The sequence below is a fragment of the Netta rufina genome, assembly GCF_964035555.1.
Source record: "Netta rufina genome assembly, chromosome: 8".
NCBI classification, from domain to species: domain Eukaryota; kingdom Metazoa; phylum Chordata; class Aves; order Anseriformes; family Anatidae; genus Netta; species Netta rufina.
In genome coordinates, this window is record NC_140131.1 from 26719153 (window position 1) to 26737549 (window position 18397).

General features: G+C 38.1%; 1 protein-coding gene across 1 annotated transcript in view; it reads left to right on the forward strand.

The window, feature by feature from the left end:
• Positions 1–18397, forward strand: part of VAV3 (vav guanine nucleotide exchange factor 3) — a gene marked incomplete at its 5' end in the record, with an annotated part of 160739 nt that overhangs the window by 89229 nt on the left and 53113 nt on the right. The window contains 3 exons of the mRNA XM_084290678.1: positions 5908–6009; positions 8550–8650; positions 16179–16201. Coding sequence (XP_084146804.1) covers positions 5908–6009; positions 8550–8650; positions 16179–16201 — 226 coding nt within the window. The remainder of the gene's footprint in view (positions 1–5907; positions 6010–8549; positions 8651–16178; positions 16202–18397) is intronic.

An 18397-nucleotide genomic window follows, 5' to 3' on the forward strand; every position in this document is an offset into this window, starting at 1 on the left:
TTCAGTATCAGTGCTTTGTTCATGATGTGTTTGTCATGAAGGTTTGGAGTTACTTCGGGTTTTTGAGCTGATATCCCAACTGCTGTAGGAAAGTAATAAAAACATGGTTTCAACTGTTGCATTTTATTTGTGTGCGCAATATTATAGTAATTTGAGATAGGATAGCACAGAATTTATTCCTTATCCTTTAGGTATGGGTATGGGCACATAGATACCTGTATGTGTGGCAAGATAGTCTTGGACTGTCAATGACAGTATTCTGTGGTCAGTTGTGCCACTAAATCAGGTGAAGGTGATTCCCAGAACGAATTCCCTCTGCAAAAGCTTGGGGGGACTGTTAATAACGTGACGCTTTCTGACGCTGTTTATAAAGGTGTTGTGTTATGTGGGTGGCTGAAGGAAGGGCGGTCTGTGCATCGATTTACTTCCCTGAGAAGTAAGAGTCAACTGCATCACTGCAAATTTGGGGCCTTTTAAAAAGGGGAATATTTCATAGGCACGAGGTCAGCAAAAATGAAGTGCTTACAAGTCTGATATCGGGTGTGATTGTGTAAGACCCATGGTAACTCTTTTCTGCCCTGTGCTCTCCAAACTTTGCAGCTGAGATCTGCCCAGAGCTGCGGGGCTGGCTGAAGCAGGTGGTCAGTCCTTTCCTGCAGTGGTGGCTCTGATGGCTTGTGCAGGGATAAGAATCAAGTGCCCAAATGACGAAGGGGACTAGCAAGACAAGCATCTGCAGGTCTCTGGGTTGGTGCTGTAGCAGTGAATTGGTCCCAGTGGGACTAATATTCTGCAGGTTACTTGAAAAGAGAAAGCTTTACTAAAAAGGCTCAGGGGCAGCCCAAGGACGTTGCTGTAGTGACTGGAGTAAATCTGGATATAGTGCTGTACAGGAGAGGGCACTCATGGTTGTCCCTTGCAAAAATTCTGCTGCTGAATTAAGGAGAGAATTGGTAAAAAATTCTTAATTACAGATTGACTCTGTTTCTGTATTCTGACATTTTGTCCCTGCTAGAGTGTAGGAGTTATAACAGCTGGGGGAAAAAGTAGAAGAGAAACAGGGAAGCCACTTTTGACTCCCTGTAATGTCTGTAAGAAAAAGAGGCAGTTTTACAATGAAATAAGGGACGAATTCTCTGTCACTACTTACCTCAGATTAAGTATTGCTGGTGTAGGGGTGACTTCCTGCTCCAGATGCTTATCAAGATTTTTCAAAAGCAGCGCTGGAGGATATGTTCACTGGGATGAGTACAGGGCACCCCGTGATAGAAGTTGAGAAGGCTGGACTGGTGACTCCAGCCCACCCTGCCTAATGGGGAAGGGACCAAGTTTAGGTCCTAAATCAGATTTTTATAATACTGGTCACAGAAATTGTTTCAAGTCTATGAGTGAATTTTTGTAACAGTTGTGTGTGAGTTCCTCTTCATTTTCCTGGCAACAAATACTACTTTGCAAGACAATATTCTTAGTTCTGAGTTTAAAATTAATACTGGCTTAATATTAATTTTCTTCTGTATCGTGGAACATGCCTGCATATTGGGAAGTAAGTTTTTTTGGTACCGTGTCGTAACAGCTCTCATCTGTGCTCTCAGAGTATCAGTGTAGGGCTTGAATGCTAAGTCCTCCTTTATGGTTGGAGGTGACTATGAAAAGTTGTGTGCTGTGCCATGGCTGATGTTTTCCCTTTGAAGTTGCCAGATTTATTTGCTATTTTTTAAAACTGAAAAAATAGTATATGCTGTTCAGAGTGAAAGGTTGTATGGAAAAAAATATCCCGTGGTTCTTGTGGTATGGGCCATGGACAGAAGATGAGTTGGTTTTGATCTCTAGTTTGTAACTTTTGTGTGGTATCACAGAAGAGGTATTAGATTTATAACATAAAAACATATGTTGATATGTAGGTACGCTACATGTATATAATGTTTAAAAGTAAGATACTGAAAATGAAAATACCAAACCCCCAGATTTCTTAAGCTTCAGACTTGATGTTAAGAGACATGTAACTTGATATATCCTGCTACAGTGCATCATCGCAGGCTACGTCAGACTTGGCTGGTGTGACAGAGTGTGACTACAGAGCTGGGTTTGCCATAATGCAGCATGACTGAAAGGTGCTAAATATGAAAGTCTTCCTGTCCACAGTTAGCAGGGAAATATATGTATTTAGATAAACCTTTCCTTATTCTACCTCTACATTTACAGTTGTTCAATGTTTCTTAATGTCAGTATTAATCTCACTGTATTTTCATTCGCTTTACATTACTCTGCATTCAGAGTAAACATTTTTGGTTTTGTACTGTTCTTTTCTACTGTTTTTGTCAGAATATTGACAACTGGAAACTGCTTTCATATAAATGTGACAGGTTTTTTTGAGGGCTAAGGAAACGCGTTCTTGTCTAATGTGAAAAAATGATGCAACTAAGTAATAAATATTTTTAATAGACTTATCTCTTTAAATAGAGAATCCTAAGAAAAGATGTGTATAAAACCAAAGTTTTTGAAATGCAACATTCTCAAATTCAAGAATACATTTTGCTGATATGTGCCCATTCCCATTTTACCTCAAATTGTAGACTACTAGGAGGAATAATCACAAAGAAAACAGGAATGATGCTCTTCTCAGTGAATATAATGGCATGGTTTGTTTTGAGGCTACCGTTTGAAAGTATATTTAAATCTAATCCTCTGCCCAATCTTGCTTTTTGTGCAGACTTTTGATTCCTGCTCTTTCTTGCACAGGATCCTCTGCGATATTCTGAGGCTTTAGTCCCTTCAAGATTCATTTAATGTGTGACTGACGTACTTCAGTGGCATCTCTTTTGCTTTTTTGTTTGTTGTTGCTTTTCTTTCTGGCTTTGGGGTGAGGGGGGGGAATGATATGTTCTGAGTGGTGGAAGGGACAGCGAAATTTAAAAGGCTCTTCAGTTTATGAAGACTTGTTGCATACCCCTAAAAGAGCTGCTCAGATGTAGGTCTTTTAAAAACAGCAGTTCTAAAGGATCTTTGTGCAAGTTTTACTTGCTGGCTAAAGCCAATACGTGAAGCTCAACGGCAGTGAATTTACAGGGAGTATGAAAGGCTTGTAGGTGGTGAAGAAAATGGGTGTTTAGAAAGAAAATCTGTTGAAGCAGTCTTCAGAGTAGAATCACTCAACTAAAACCTGGTGGGATTTACAGAACCTTTGAGAAATGATGCACTTACATAATCCTTAAGAACTGCGGAGTATTTGGATCTGAGCTATGCCCTCCTGTAGGCCATGATGGACAACTTAAACTTAAGTTCGAATTGCATTCTGCAGTTTGTATTGTATTACACCTTTCCAGTTTATATTTTTCTACTTATACAAACAGGACACACGAACAAATTTTGGCATACAGTAGAAAGCTGAAGGACTAAGTTTGTTCATTGGGATAAACCTTGTCTTGGTTAGGACCTGGTAAGCTGGTAGTTTAGTCCATGGGTGAAATAAAAACAACTTACTATGTTATCGGAAGGCCTTGTGGCAGCTACTCTGTGAAGGGACAGCTTCATTCTTTGCCATTTTAGGACTATGCTTCATTTTTTCTCTCAGTAATTTTTTCTAATAGGAGTTGTAAAATAAAACTGAATGGCTTACAAAAGATGAAGAAACTCAAATGTTCCTTTTAGTAAAAGTATGAACCCAGTGCATTGCTATTGTTGTGTTAATAGGAGGGATATTTTCAGTAGTTTACAAGTATTTCGGTCTTTGTGGAAGAGTCCTAGGGAAGAGTGGAAGAGAACTTTTATGTACGACAGAAGCTTAGTCACAGAGTTGCGTTAAGCAATGGCATGCAATTCTTTGGTTCGTACTTGAAAAATGGTCACGATGTTAGGATTAATTTTATATGCTTTGAAACGTGATGAGTCTCTGCACGAGGTGGGTGCTTGTGACATGGTTTTGCAAGCTATGCTGGTCTGAATCAAAGGTTTGAAGACAAAACTGGTTTAAAAACAGCTTTTGTTGCAAGTGTAAGTATTGTGACTCATTCTAGAGTTTTCAGCATTGTCTGTAGTGAACTGTGTGGCCTCAGAGGTTTTATCAGACCCTTGGCAAATGTGTTGTACAACACAAGCCTTGCTCTGCAGAGTTAAGAACCCTAAAATAGTGCATTGTTTTTCTGGTTTTAAAAGTTCTTCTGTTTTTGAAGATTAATTGAGCCTGATACCTGTACCTTCCTGCTCTGAATAGGTAGTATCTGTGCCTTTTTGAGTAGGTCTTGTAGTGTTGACATCTTGCGTAGCACAGCAAGAAGAGACACCAGTGAGCGAGTTAAAACAGTACTGTGTGAAAGGCTATTCTCGAGCATAAAAGCAAAATCCCATTTGCTTTCTGAGTATGGTTTCATTTTCAGCACGTTCATTTTCAGCAGGCAGATTAGAAGTCTGACCTTTCTGACACTGGGTACTTAAACAGATTCTCTGAATGTTTTTTTCATAAGCCTTTTCATTCAGTCCTGGAGAGATTGATGCTTGCATGCTTACTTATATTTGTTTCGTTGCAATTTGTGGCTGTTCTGTGTTATAGTCCAAAAGTTATTTATAATACATAAAAATGAAACTTGCCCAATAAGTACCTCCAACTTTAATGCCTGAATTTATAATTATGTGTGTCAGGAAAGCTTCTTATCTTTCCTTTTGAGTATTGTAGATTATTCCATTCTTATCCTCTGTTGTTTCCCTGTTTTAATTCCTATGCATCCCGCGTTCCTTTGTTTTTGCAAGAAATACCAGAATTCTATGGAGTCCTAAACGTTCCAAGATAAATAATCTTTAAAAATACATTAATGCATCCTACATATATTCTTTTTGTCTAGGATAGTCTAGCTTAATGTCATCGAGTATTAAATTATGCACCTAGCACTTCAGTGGTTCTGTTTTTGTTAGTGTAAGGTAGTTGCATTTTTGTAATTTAAGGGTATCATTGAATTAAAGGAAAAGACGTGACAAATCACTTAAAACTTCGTGTCCTTTCTTTCCTCACGGAAATGTGGAAAATGACAGAAAAAAATGGATTACTTAATAAAATTTAAGTAAGCCTGCAAACAGTCACCAGTGCAACAAAATGAGTGGGTCATATTTAACTTAAACTCCTGCTTTTAAATGGGATCGGTAGGGAGGATAAACAAGAGACAGGAATGGATTAGTGCTTAGGCAAATTAGATGTATGGAAATAAGTCTGCAACTACTGTGTTGTGGTGTTTTAGCAGTATAAATAGTGATCTTCTGCTTCCTTGTTAAATCAAGGTTGTGTAGCAACAGCTGTAGGCATTGAAGAAGCTCATTTAAGAAACACTAACAGAACCCCCAAATATTTTCTAACTGCTTTTGAATTCGCTCGTTATCCAGTGCATTGTTGCATACTTGTGACCTAATTGTCCCAGATTTGCTGCTTATGTTTTTCTAGTGGTGTGGTTCTGAAACTGTGAGCTGCTCTTCTTTGTAGATACACATAACAAAATGTTCGAGAATGAAGAAGCGAGTGTTCTTTGGGTCTGTAAAATGAACCTACTCAATGAGGATTAAAAAGCAGACTTGTATTTTCATAGAATCGCAGAATATCCTGAGGTAGAAGGGACCCACAAGGATCCAACTCCTGCTCCATACAGGACCAACCAAAGTTTTTTGATGTATAGTAACTGTTTTCTAGTTACTGTGATAGCTAAAACAGTTTGGATGTATTTTAAGGATCGTTTATGCAAGATACAATGACTCAGACTTCATTTAAAGGTGTGTGATAAAGTCCATGTTTCGAGTTCACCTCAGTGATAATCATTGAAGTGTAAATAGAATTAGTTGTTCATGGATTCAGATTTCCTGCTGTGAATAGTGTATTATGTTCTAAATCTCCTTGGTTTAAAACAGATTTTCAAATAATTTTTATTTTAGGTCAAATATACGACCAGACTATGCGGATACAAGCTTTCATGAGTTCAAAATGCATACTTTCAGTCGTGTGACGTCTTGCAAGGTCTGTCAAATGCTTCTGAGGTAAGAATTTTAAGCCCCCCCCCCCCCCCAGTAATATTTGAGTGAAAGTGTGATGAAATACATGGCTAGCTGGTTACCTCTACAGGATGGACAAGCCATAAAGCCAGTCATACACAGCATGAGTGAGATTTTATAATTAAGTACCAAATATTAGCAGCAGTGCTGTTCAGAGATCAAAACCTGAAGGTACTACCCCATTTCCCATTTGTCAGAAGGCTGCTTTGTCATAGTTACCTTCTTTAAGAATTCCCTTATTAAGGAAAGTCATGCTCATAAGAGTAAACGATGGCCATTTTATACAGTGTTGACCAGCATGGCTGGTCCACGGGCCCCATAGCTGTAGGCCATCGGTCCCAAGAACAGATGGAATATTTTTTCAGAAAGGCAGATCATGACGATGCTTATAAACGTTTGATATGGGGAGATTGCTTTGTGAAACAGAAAATAATTGTCTCACAAAAGCTCTGCTGAACTAGATATAAGTCGGCAAATTAAAGACAGATGTTACAAAGCTAAATAAATGCTAGTAGACCACAAATTCTTCCATGAGCGAGGATTTGTAAGACTAACTTGAGCTGAAAAAACCTTGTTTTCTTTCTTTCCTATGAAGTACGTGCATGTACATGCACATCTGTGGTTTCACATGGATTACTTGAGCTATCTTTAAGCTACCTGTATTTCTGTAAACACAGAATGTCTAATGCTCCAGATGTATATATTGAACCTAAGTTTCATAGTGGAAGCTGAAGTTGCAAAAGCTCTGTAAACTTGGCCGGTTCAGGTGTTTATGTTGCATATTGTTGATGCTAAAAAATAAAATGTAGCCATAGCCTTTTATAAAGGGTGTTCAGAGCATAGGTTGTGTTTTTGTTAAGCACAGGTGTGGAGGAATACAATAACCTCATGTATGTTCCTTCTTGCCTTTTTTCCCTTCAGCAACCTTTGTTCTGAACAGTTTTATTGACTTGGATTCTGAGATTTTTTTTTAGATGATGCTTTGCTCAATGCAATAAGGTTTAAGTGACTATGAAGACTGCTGCGGACATCCTGAACTGAGAGATGGCATGCCTAATTTTTGAATTTGAAGCAGAATAGTTGAGTCATTGTCTCTGTTCCTGCACTGGCTGCTGTTGCTGAGAAACGGTTGTCTTGCTTTCAGGACACAGGCTGCATGATCCTGCACGGTTCTGCACAGGCATGCCAATTTGCTCCAAGACAGCTTAGGTACCCCTAGGTGCTATTTCGTGATATGTAGACATGTTCCTGGGTAACTAAGTAGTACTGAAAGCGTACTGGGTTTGTGGTCCTAAAATGGCTAAATATTTTTGAAAGGAGATTGTCATTTTAATCTTCAAAATGCTAAACAGAATAGCATGCAAATACTTGAAGTGAGGTTTGAACCTTTGTGCCTGATCTTTCTGAAGTGGGGATAAAATGTCGGCCTTAAAAGCATCTGTAGGGATGGATGATTTTGTCCTATGCTCTTACGTAGAGTCTTGTATTCCTGTGTAGCAATAAGAAAAAACAAAAATGGAACAAAGTGGATTAAAATATTTTTATATTTGTCTCTAAGCTTCTGTATTCTGATACTTAAAATATTAATGTGATTCTGAGTTTAATAAAATAAAGGCAATTAATTGAAGTCTAATACCTGTTGTAGTAAATAGCAGTTGCTGTATGTTGCATTCAGGTTAAACCTGTCCAGTCCCGTGTTCCATACATGAAACTTGATTTTCCTTTGAAGCTGAAGATGTCATGTTAGACTAGGGTGTGTAATCACTCCAAACTGGTCAGGATAATCTCAGAGACAGCCAAGTCTAGTGTAAAGATTAAGCAGACACATCAATAGATGGAACTCATGTAATTGCTCAGAGTTACATGTAAAAGACTGTTAGCCCTTTTGTGGATTGTACCTGGGAGAAAAGCAACGCACAAATCTGAAAATAAATGTGTTCTCAGACTCAAATTCGGATTTTAATTCATTAAGGGGAATTGGAGAACATTTAGAGTAAGGAAAGTTACTCCTTAGCAGGTCTGAATGTTAACCGAAGTGTACCCAAACAGCTTATTTTTGTATTTATTTAATGGACATTTTTAAAGTCGAGAATATTTGCGTTGGAGCCTATAAAATCCTTAGTACTTACACATATATTCGTACTTAGGGCTTTCCCAAAATGGATCTATTCTACATGTTGTCTGAGCGAATTCCCATTGCAATGAAGCAGTGTAGCTGTATGGTAGGATAGATAATGCTACAATTTCAATTGTGCTGTGTCAGGGTTGCTTTGGGCTAAATAGGAATGAAGATTGTTATTCTATCAGTAGTTCAGAGGAACTCTCTGGTTGTTATTTTGAAATGGCTAGCAGTGACGAAAAGCTGATGAGCTGCTTGTCAGTTGTTGTCGCTGGTTCTTGGGTCTTTAAGGACTACCATTATGCAACAAGGCAAATGGCATCTAATGCCTTCTGCCATGTCTCTTACTTCTTTATGCATGGAATTTATCACTTCTAATGTATCACTACCTAATTTTATTTTACAGGGGAACATTTTATCAAGGCTATTTATGCTCTAAGTGTGGAGCTGGAGCACACAAAGAATGCTTAGGAAGATTAGACAATTGTGGCAGAGCTAATTCAGGTGGTAAGTCATTTTTATTGTTAGAATACCATTTTTAATTAGGACATAAAACTTGCTAGATATAATTAAGGTTTAATTTACCCCTAATTTGTGTTTATTGTAACATACATGCTTGTGAAACTACCATTTATAAGTACAATTAGAATTGCATTTAGAATTCATGGGGACTTTTATTTGTACTAAACTGAGTTGTTAAAAAGCGCAAGAGAGTGAACTGTTATAGGTCAAACACAATTTCTTTGTTGGTGTCCTATATATACAACAAGAAGTAGATCTGGTTTTAATCATAGACGGCTCACAGGTAACACTTAGTGTATGGCATATTGTCTAGCATCCCTTGTTCTCCCTTGATGTGTGTATAAGTTTTGATATTTTACTCTTAGCTCCTGAAACTGTGTTGCCTCAGCATCCTTTTTAATCTTGTTGTTTTCCAACATTTCTGGCCACTCACAATATTCAGAAAAAAGGTGATTGGCTTCTTACTGCCAGCATCTAAGGACCTTTTTTTTTTTTTTTTTTTCCTTCTCTTTTAGTAAGCTGCCATTCTCATTCTGCCCTTCAAGAGAATCCTTAAAGTCCCAATTTCAGCTACTGTTCAGTCTCCCTGTTAGGGTGCTTTCTCCAAATTTGACCCCTTCCTCCTCTGCTCAGTAGTGTTTCTGTAATTCTCCAGCACCTCCCGCTTATAATGCCAAATATTAGTGCTCATCATTTGCACATTTTCCCTTCCCTGTACCTGTTCAGTCAGTGGCAGTGACTCTGTGCACTCCAGACACCTTGTCACATAACAGTACCATTTTTGACTCCTACCTCTGTCCAGGTTGTCCTATTCTTTCTAGAGCTGATGGGTTGGTGGAGCAGGAAGAACATGTGTCCTCCAAATATGATCTTGCCCCACCATTAATACATTTGGATTTCTTTTGCTTGTGTTTGAAAGAGAAAAAGCATTGGAACACATTGTGATTACTGCGAAGTGTAGCTGTATCTTTTGGGGAAGCTTTTTCAGAAATTGTCCTACTTGCTTCACTAAAACCTGTATGTTCTTTTTTTCAGGAACATTTTATAACTGTGTGAAATTGCTTGCATATCTCACACGGGCTTCTGCAACCTCTTAATTTTTTTTTGATATTGTCATCTATAATCTTTGAAAAATGCTTTGAGATAATCTCTCTCCCGCTGTTTGAATTACATCATTACCTCATCTTCTCCCCTTCACTAAGCTTCTGCTTCAAGTTTTTGGTTCTAGCTTTTTGTTCCTTTCAAAGCTATATGAGCTTGCTTCTGTCTTTGCCTCTGTTTGTGTTACTTCCTGACTTTTGCTTGGTTTTTGACTGTGTGTTATTTGCCTGCTTCCTCCTTTCACAAAACCATTAGGATGTCGGATGCTGACTTCTGCTGCAGCCAATGAACTTTGATCTTAGTTGTTTTCCTGTCTGTACTGGAACTCTACTATGTTATTATCCTAGTCTGTGTTTTTTTTTTTTTTTTTTTTTTAAATCACCTCTTGTAGATCCAAAAACCATACAAGCAACCAGAGTATTGTTCATTCAATTTTTTTTTTTTCTATTTTTCTTCTTTTCTGGAGGATAGGTTTTTCACAGAATCTCCTAAGAATATATGGGAGAAAAATAAACTTAGATAAAATATTTTAAAGCAATCACATTTGAATTAATAGAGTGTAAAAGCAAAGGCATACTGTCCTTCACAAGAAAGATATCTTCTCCAGTATAAACCACCCCTACTACTTTTTCCTTTATTTCCTGCCTTCTGTTCCAATCACTTCTGTAGTTTTTATTTTAATTGGATATCTGGCATCCTGGAAGGCAGCAACTTACCTTTCAATTTTTCTCTAAAGATCTGTGGACACATACGATGCAGCATGAATCGGTAAGAATGACCATAAATCCCAAGATAACACAAGGTCTGATATCTTGCAGTTTTCCTGCCATATATATTTCAGTAATACTGTACATTTGCTTGGGGCAAAATAAAACCAAACAACAACAAAAAAACCCACCCCCCTTCCCACCCAAACAAAGCAAATGAAACATTTAAGGTATCTCACGGCTATAAGAAACTATTTCACAACTTCAAAGGAGCAGAATTTTTCTTTAGATTTTATTTAAAATGCATATATATTTGGTAAAATAATGCTGTATGAATCTGAAGTGAAGTTGGAAGCAAATGAGTTGTTTTTTGTTGCATGTTCAACTTACATCTAGGTGTACACTACTTGGTCCTCTCTGTAAACTTCTTTCTCTTTCCAGTCTATTTTTCCTCTATGCAAAGGCTCCCAGATTTCCTGGTGCTAGTTCTCTAGTACAAGACACGAGCAAAATTGCAAGTCCTCTTTGGAGGTAGACGGTGCCCAGGAATGATGCTACTTTCTAGTCTTGTTTTATTTTCTTTTACCTTTTTGGGGTTCTAAGGGCTTTTACATCTTGGTGATGTTTTCAGGTAGCTTCCCTATTTTTGTTTATAGAAATATATGTTTGTGGTTCAGTTTTTGAAACATTTTGCTCTGTAAAGCTTTTCCCTCTGCCTCACCTAGGTTACATACCTTATCCTGGTTATGTTTGGCCTTGTTAACTTTTTAATTTAACTTGTGGCTTTTTTTGTGAAAAGTGTAAATGGAAGTTTTTACCGACTGCTTCTAGATAAGTTAGGTTCTCATAATCTGTGTTAGTATCCTCTCTGAACTGAATAGTCTTAATTTATCATCTCTTCATCAGTGGAACTTTTTCCATACTGCAAACCATTTTCATTATTATTCCTCTTATTACTAGACCTTTATTTGCAAAGAGATGATTAGAATTAAAAAAAAAAAAAAAAAAAAAGGCCCAAAACAGAAAATATCGGTGGGCTTCATAAAGGCATTTGCAGAGCATTTTCTTCTGTACTGTTTTTCCTTTTTTAATACAGTTTAACATTGCTCTTTTTAGACCACTGAGCAGATGTTTCTGCTAAGCTTTCTGAAATTATGCTTAGAACACCCCATGAGTAGATTAAAACTTTTTGTCTTTTATTCCAAGTCAGTTTTTGAAAATTCAAAAGGCAGACATGCAAAGACAGATGAAGCCTTTAGAATGACAAATCTAATAAGTGTCAGATTAGGATGATAAATTTACGAGAAAAACACTGACAAAATCTGAAGATAAATTGCTGTATTTCATGCTATACCATATTCAAAAACATATGCCAGTTCTTCAGATGTTTTGCTTCAAAGACGGCTAGTTCATCAGACTAAGAAGTTGCAGTGATAAAAGATACAGACTTAATCAGTTGAATTAATAAATAGAATGAGATGTCTGCATTTAGTCCTTGTTTTTTATTGTTATTGTTCCTATGTTGTGCTAAATGTTCAGTGGTGATTGAAGTTTTCTGTGCTCACTTCTGTCTTTTGTTTCGCTTCCTTTCCCCTGAAATGCTGCCCTGTACATGCTCAAATATTTTCATATATTTATGCATTATCACTTCATTTTTCTGTGACTTGAAATTCTCCGTTATTCCTCTGTGTTGCTGATGTTCAGGTGAACTCCTTCAGGCTGCACAGACTTGGATAGAAGACTCTATGAAGCCATTATCCTTAAACATAAGGATTAGGAAATGGATGCATGTATTTCTTTTACAAGGTCATTTATATAGGCACATGTGCTATGTTTTATCTCCAGTGGCTGACATAGAGATGTCCTGGTTTCTCAATGGCACTCCTATGCCTTATTTCAAGGCGGAGTACAATTCGTACATGGTGATGCTCCCCCACCAGTTGGAAGGGTTTATATTTGGTAATCGTTAAGAGTGGGACCACTGTTAACTAAGCATCAGTAAAGGCACACATTTATCAGTTCATAGGCACACTATAAAAGGCACACTTTATATCACATATCCCAGAAAATAGTGCAGAACTTCAGTCCATTTCCTAGTCTAAAACAGCAGAATTAACAGTCCACATCCATTGCCAGACTGGAATTTTACCAACTTCATCCAATTATATTGAATTAAGTATTCTCAAGCAAATGTTTGCTGGTTACACAGGCTATTGAATATTTCAATTAGATGAACCTCCAGTGATGGATCTAGAATCTGAAAGTATTTGAATATTTTAAATACAGTGCCAAACCATGAAATTCTCATTCTACCTCTGTTCCCAGGGAATGCTAGAAGCATCTGTCATCAGGGCATAAATCGATCAGAAAAACATTAACCGGGCATTTTTATATTAACTTTTAGTTATTGCATGCATGATTTTTTTTTTTTCCTCCTTCGGACTATTCCATTTGAAACCCCCCTGCTTTTCCCTAGGTGGAGAAGTATTTCTTCAAACGTATGAAGAAAGTTTAAGAAAATATTACCATACGAATGGGTTAATTGTGGGGCTGCTTTCATATGCTAATGTGCATGCCCAATAATACAGTCCATATTGTTGATGTAACAATTTCTTGCTACAGCATGTTAGAGAGTATTTATAAAAAACATGCATTTTTGACATCTAAAAGGAAAACAGCAGCTTTCCCTGTTTACCTTGTTGCTGGCTTGATCAACAGTTGCAAAATTGCTGGCTATTCTCCAAACCTACCATGTCAACAGCATTGATGAGTAAATGTTCAAGTCCCAGAATGTTCACTGGAGTTATGCCACTTGTTTAACTGCAACAAAGGTTGAGCTGTGTTATTTAACTAACCGTCTGACTGAACAAAAGTCGCTTATGGGGCTTGGTATGTTGTGCAGAGGCCAACACCATGGTATTTCTATGTTACTATTTGCTTTTCTTCTGATTATTCAATGTCTGGCTAAGTGACTGGAAAGCTGCAGGTAGTCCCACAGCTCTTTTAAGGTGGTTTACTTTATAGTTCCTACTTCTAAAATATTTTTTAGAAAAAATATTTAGAATAGTAAGTTGAATAATTTACTACATTTTATATTTAATGTGATTAATTTGTTTACTCTCCATTGCGTTATCATGCAAATCCAGCAGCTCCGTTGCATCCCGGAGGAGAGTGGCCTAAACCTGTTTTCTGATCTGAGTTTTCTTACTTATTGAGGCCAGCTGTTGTTCATGTTGTTTTTGAACTAAAATGCGATTACCAAATTTGACCCAGTAGTATCATGGCTTCACTGAATAAACAAAACCCAAAAATTGTGATGAACCGTGGTAGTAGAAGTACCTTGCTGTTGTAACTAAGAACTCATTTGCTCCTTAACTTCATAGGTATGTTGATGATGAGCAGAAACTTGAATTAAAGTTGTCACATGTAAAATATCTACTGGTGGATATCCTCAAACATTTATTTTCCACCTTCAGTATTGAAGTAGATAGAAATTTATTTTTATTTTTTTGCTCTTGTGCTAATGGAACGTTGTGGAAAAAAAAAATTGAACTCCTGATGAAGCAATTGACATAATTCAGTACAAAATGCCCTGAACTACAGGAATATTGAAATAAGACAAGCATAAGCCTTAATTTTTAATAGGTCTTTATATGGAAATAGATATATATATTTTTTGCATGTTAATAGTGAAATAACTAATCACATTGCAGTCTGTCAGTGTTGGCTACGTTTTGGGGTTTTTAAGGGTTAATGTGAAGTGGAGACGGCTTAAAGAAAGTGCTCTTCTTGGAGTTGCTATTGTTTTTTTCTGAGTTTGAATTTGTCCATTAGGCTTTAATGACAAATGCCCTCCTGGCCTTGGTTAATGGAGCAGTTTACTTTTTTAACCTGTGTACCAAAACAAAAACCCCATACACTTCTCATGAAACTCATTTTATGCAAATTATTGGGTTTATTTATAACCTTCCTATGTAGTGATTCCTTGAATATTGATACTGGAAGTTAATGAGTTTCTTAATTATTCATTGTGAAGAGTGTTTGGATGCTGAAATCGTCAAATGGAGCTCATTCATGTAGTTGTTTGGGATATTTGCTAGAGTGGGAGAAAACCCACAACTCAACAGCAACTATTAAGAGTCAGATTGATTGATTCCTGTTGGAGGATAGAAAGACATGTCCGTTTCTGCTTTGTGATAAGAGATCTTCAGACCTAAATAAGGTCATTCTTAACAAAACGGACCCCTTAAGTCTGGGTTTGAAGTTCGTTTTTTTCCCCTCTGAAACTACTTACCAAAATCACTTTACTTTGAAGTCATACATAACACTGAGATGAAACATTAAAAAGAGTGATTTTATTTAGATTTTGGCAAAATTTCTGAAAGGCATATGAAACTGTGAAAGTAAACACCAAAATTGAATTGATTTCAGCAGCACTTAGGCAACTAATTCCCTCAGGCTCCTTTGAAAACCTCCATACCTGCATTTCCTCCTTTGGGACTGGCTTATATTTCTTCTGTTTGCTTGCTGCTGAAATGCAAATTAACACTTTTGGAAAGGGTATAATGATGATAATATTTTCTGAGAATGATGGGAAGATGCATCTTTGGCATATGGTATGAGAAGAAACAATGACTAAAATGATACGTGAGAAGTTCTGTTGGTGGTAAATAGGCTGGGCCTCGCGTGCCTGGCCCTGAGTCCCCAGCCAGCATGCTGGGTCTTGGCATGCCTGCTTATCTTTGCATAAAATGCTAGAAAGCCAAAAGTTTTTTTTCCCACACTTTACTGGTTCATGTAATTTTTTTTTTTTTTTGGTGGAACAAAATCAGCCTGCAGTTAAAGCTTTTTATTTGATTTATTGCAAATGTTGGCTCACTGAGTACAAAAAATTACAGTAAAAGTGTTCAAATGTGACAAACTAAAAACTGGGCATGGGTAGTTTGTACTCTTCCTCAGCAGCATGTGTAGTCCTAGAGAACACACACAGGTAAATACAGTTGTCCTTTGATAAGGCACTTGAACCATAGCCATCTAGTGTACACGGAAGTATTGGTTATCAGATTAGACACAAAGAAAAAATACATATAAAAAATGCAACTTTTATTGTCTCTGTAGTTACGTCTGGTGTTCTGTGTGTGCAAGTATTACTGTCTTGATGCCATCTGATCACCCACAAGACTATGTTTTTTAATATCATTTTTAAGCAGTATAAGAAATGCATAGCAAAAAAGCACATAAAAACCCACAGGCTTTAAATTCCATTGCTTACTAATGCAAGGGTAAACCAAAGTACGAGAAATGTAGAAAATGTTTCAGCTGAAGATACACATCTTATCTTGCTACAACTCGGCATACTCTGAAAAGACAGGTGAGAAGAGGTGCAAACGCTTTGTGCAATGAAGAGCAGTACCTTTCAATTCCCAACAAGCTGATACTTAGCAAGCACACTCGGGAGGTTGGCAAAGTTTGTGCAGGGTGTTGGATCAGGCTGTCCTGTACCTGCGGGCAGCTGGCGGGTGCGAGCCCTGTGCAATGAGCCAATGAGCGAGGCGAGCACGGCGCTGCCCGGGCGTGCTGCAGGTCTCAGGTAGCGCAGGGCGCAGCGGTGCTTCTCGGCATGCAGCGCAGCACGGGCTGAGGAAGCTACATAAGCAGCATAAACTCACAGTTAACAATAATGCCAATTTTTACTTACCTTTCAGAGCACGGGAACCTGAAACATGAGGTAAGGATTTGTTTTCGTGTGATTTTTGCATTGTTGATGACATTTACTTTGTGCACGTGCTGTTGGAACATGTATGCTTTCTTCTGCATTTACTAACATATTTCTTTAGAATGGTGGAAAGTAGTTATTAAATACAAATGTACTGTGCTCCAAGTGTGTGTCAAGTTTCAGTTGATATTGCTTAATGCTGAGAACTGGAAGGGGTGGAGATATGTTTTTTTTTTTTTTTTTTTTTTTAAGTTCCAGAAAAACAAAACAAAACACACAAAAAAACAACTTTTACCTCACGACTGATGTCTAGTTTTTCAGTGTTGCTAGACCAAACTTGGCAGTGGAATTAAGTCTATTTTTTTTTTTTAAACAGTAGCCAGTCCTGCGGCAGTGAAGTGCTAGTGTCCAAGTCTGCTTCTCCACAGACCTCTGGGCAGTGAAGAACTGGCAGGGCAATTTTTGCCTCTTTATTTAAACATGTGTTTGTCAGAGTTATTCAGTGGCTGTGGAATTTATGTCATCTTGAGAGAACATTAAAATGGACACAGTGGTATATGTAGCGTACCTCAACTTAAATTCAAGAACGCTACTAGTTTTACTGGGTTATGTTCTTGCCGGTACTTGTACCTCTCCACTGAAGCACAGAAGGGCGTAGCAGTTACTTTGTGTCAGCCAATTCTGACAAAAGAAAGTCAGCACTGTAAGTCTTAGGGTATAAGAGTTCCTAGCATCTATTTTACATCAGAAGTTTATGGTAATTTAACTGCTTAAGTGACACGCTGGTTATGAACAATGTATGAGGGTGTGTGTTCTTTTTCTCCATTAACGCTGGTGTTTTGGTGCTATCTCTAAGATCAGTAACGGAATTGAAAGGATGTTATGGCTGACGTGACTGGCGCAGAAGGGTTCATGGTTGGTCACACACAGGGCTGACTCCCCTCATGCCCGCCTACGCTCGAGCTGCTGCAGTGTTGCTGGGGAGGGGAGCCCCGGCATCTGGCACATTTAGGGGCTGGGGGGCTGCAGCAGGCCAGGGGCTGCAGCGAGCACCAGCCTTTACAGCTGGGCTTGCTGGGGTTCCTGGGGTCTGTCAGGGTGAGGACAGCATGGCCAGGAGGAGCCCGGAGTGAGGAGAGCTGGGGCTGTGTTACCACAAGAGCCAGTGCTTGCGGCCCTGCAGCCTGCCTGTATGCCCCGAAATGGCTGCCGCCTGCCTCACGGTTCCCTCAGCCGGTGTCTCGCCAGCTGTACTTCCAGCCACCTGCTGCCATGTCTTTAATGTTGCTGTCTAGAGATGCCTGCTAAGTAAGGACACTTTTAAATATGAAAATTACGGCATGGTCTGTTAGCTTAAGTCTCCTGGTACTGCAGCTGACAGACAGCACTGGGAAGCCATGAACAGATTGCTTACTGCACCTTGTGGGCCATGTTGCCAAGTATGTAAAGCTAAATAAGGTGAACACAGGTGGCCAGATGAAGAAAATATGTATACTAATTGTAGCCAAGCCCCCAAGGCCCAAAGCTTCTCACCCCCAGCGTGATTCTGAAATCTCTTCTTTTGTGAAAAGAGACAGCTTCCTTTCGAGAGCTATTGATTTGGTATTGGCTATTGATTTGAGCCAAAATGTTTGAATTACTTTCATTCTTAAATAAGAATGTTTAATTTTTCAACAAGAGGTAATTTAAGTATAAGTTAGAATTCATGATTCTGGGACAGATGGATTTTTTCCCTACCAGTAATTAAGTTTGTTGGTACTGCAACTTATTTAAGGGTATAGAGCATCATTTTCTATCTGGTGCTTTGGTATGTTTGACTTGTGTTGTCACATAATTACTGTATTTTTTCAGTTCAGTTAAATACATCTTCCTTTGCATTTGCTTTTTCTTTTTACCTCTCAGGTGCAAATCTGCATTTATCCTGAAAAATAATGCTGCCTCAATTTCTAAAAAGTGGAGTCAGATGACTGAGCCATTTATTTATTTATTTTTTTTTAACTTTACCTTCACTTCTTGTAGCAGCAATTCACAATTTTCTTCTTTCTACTGCAGCTGAAAAAAAAAGTGCATCCTTTCTTTGATTAGAATGTGAGGTATAGGCCAAAAGACCAAATAAGTCCCAAGACTCAAGAGTCTGAAAGCTGTTTTTAAATCAAGCTTTTCCTTTTTACCAGCTTGCTATAGGGCTTAGTAATTTGGTTGTGCCTC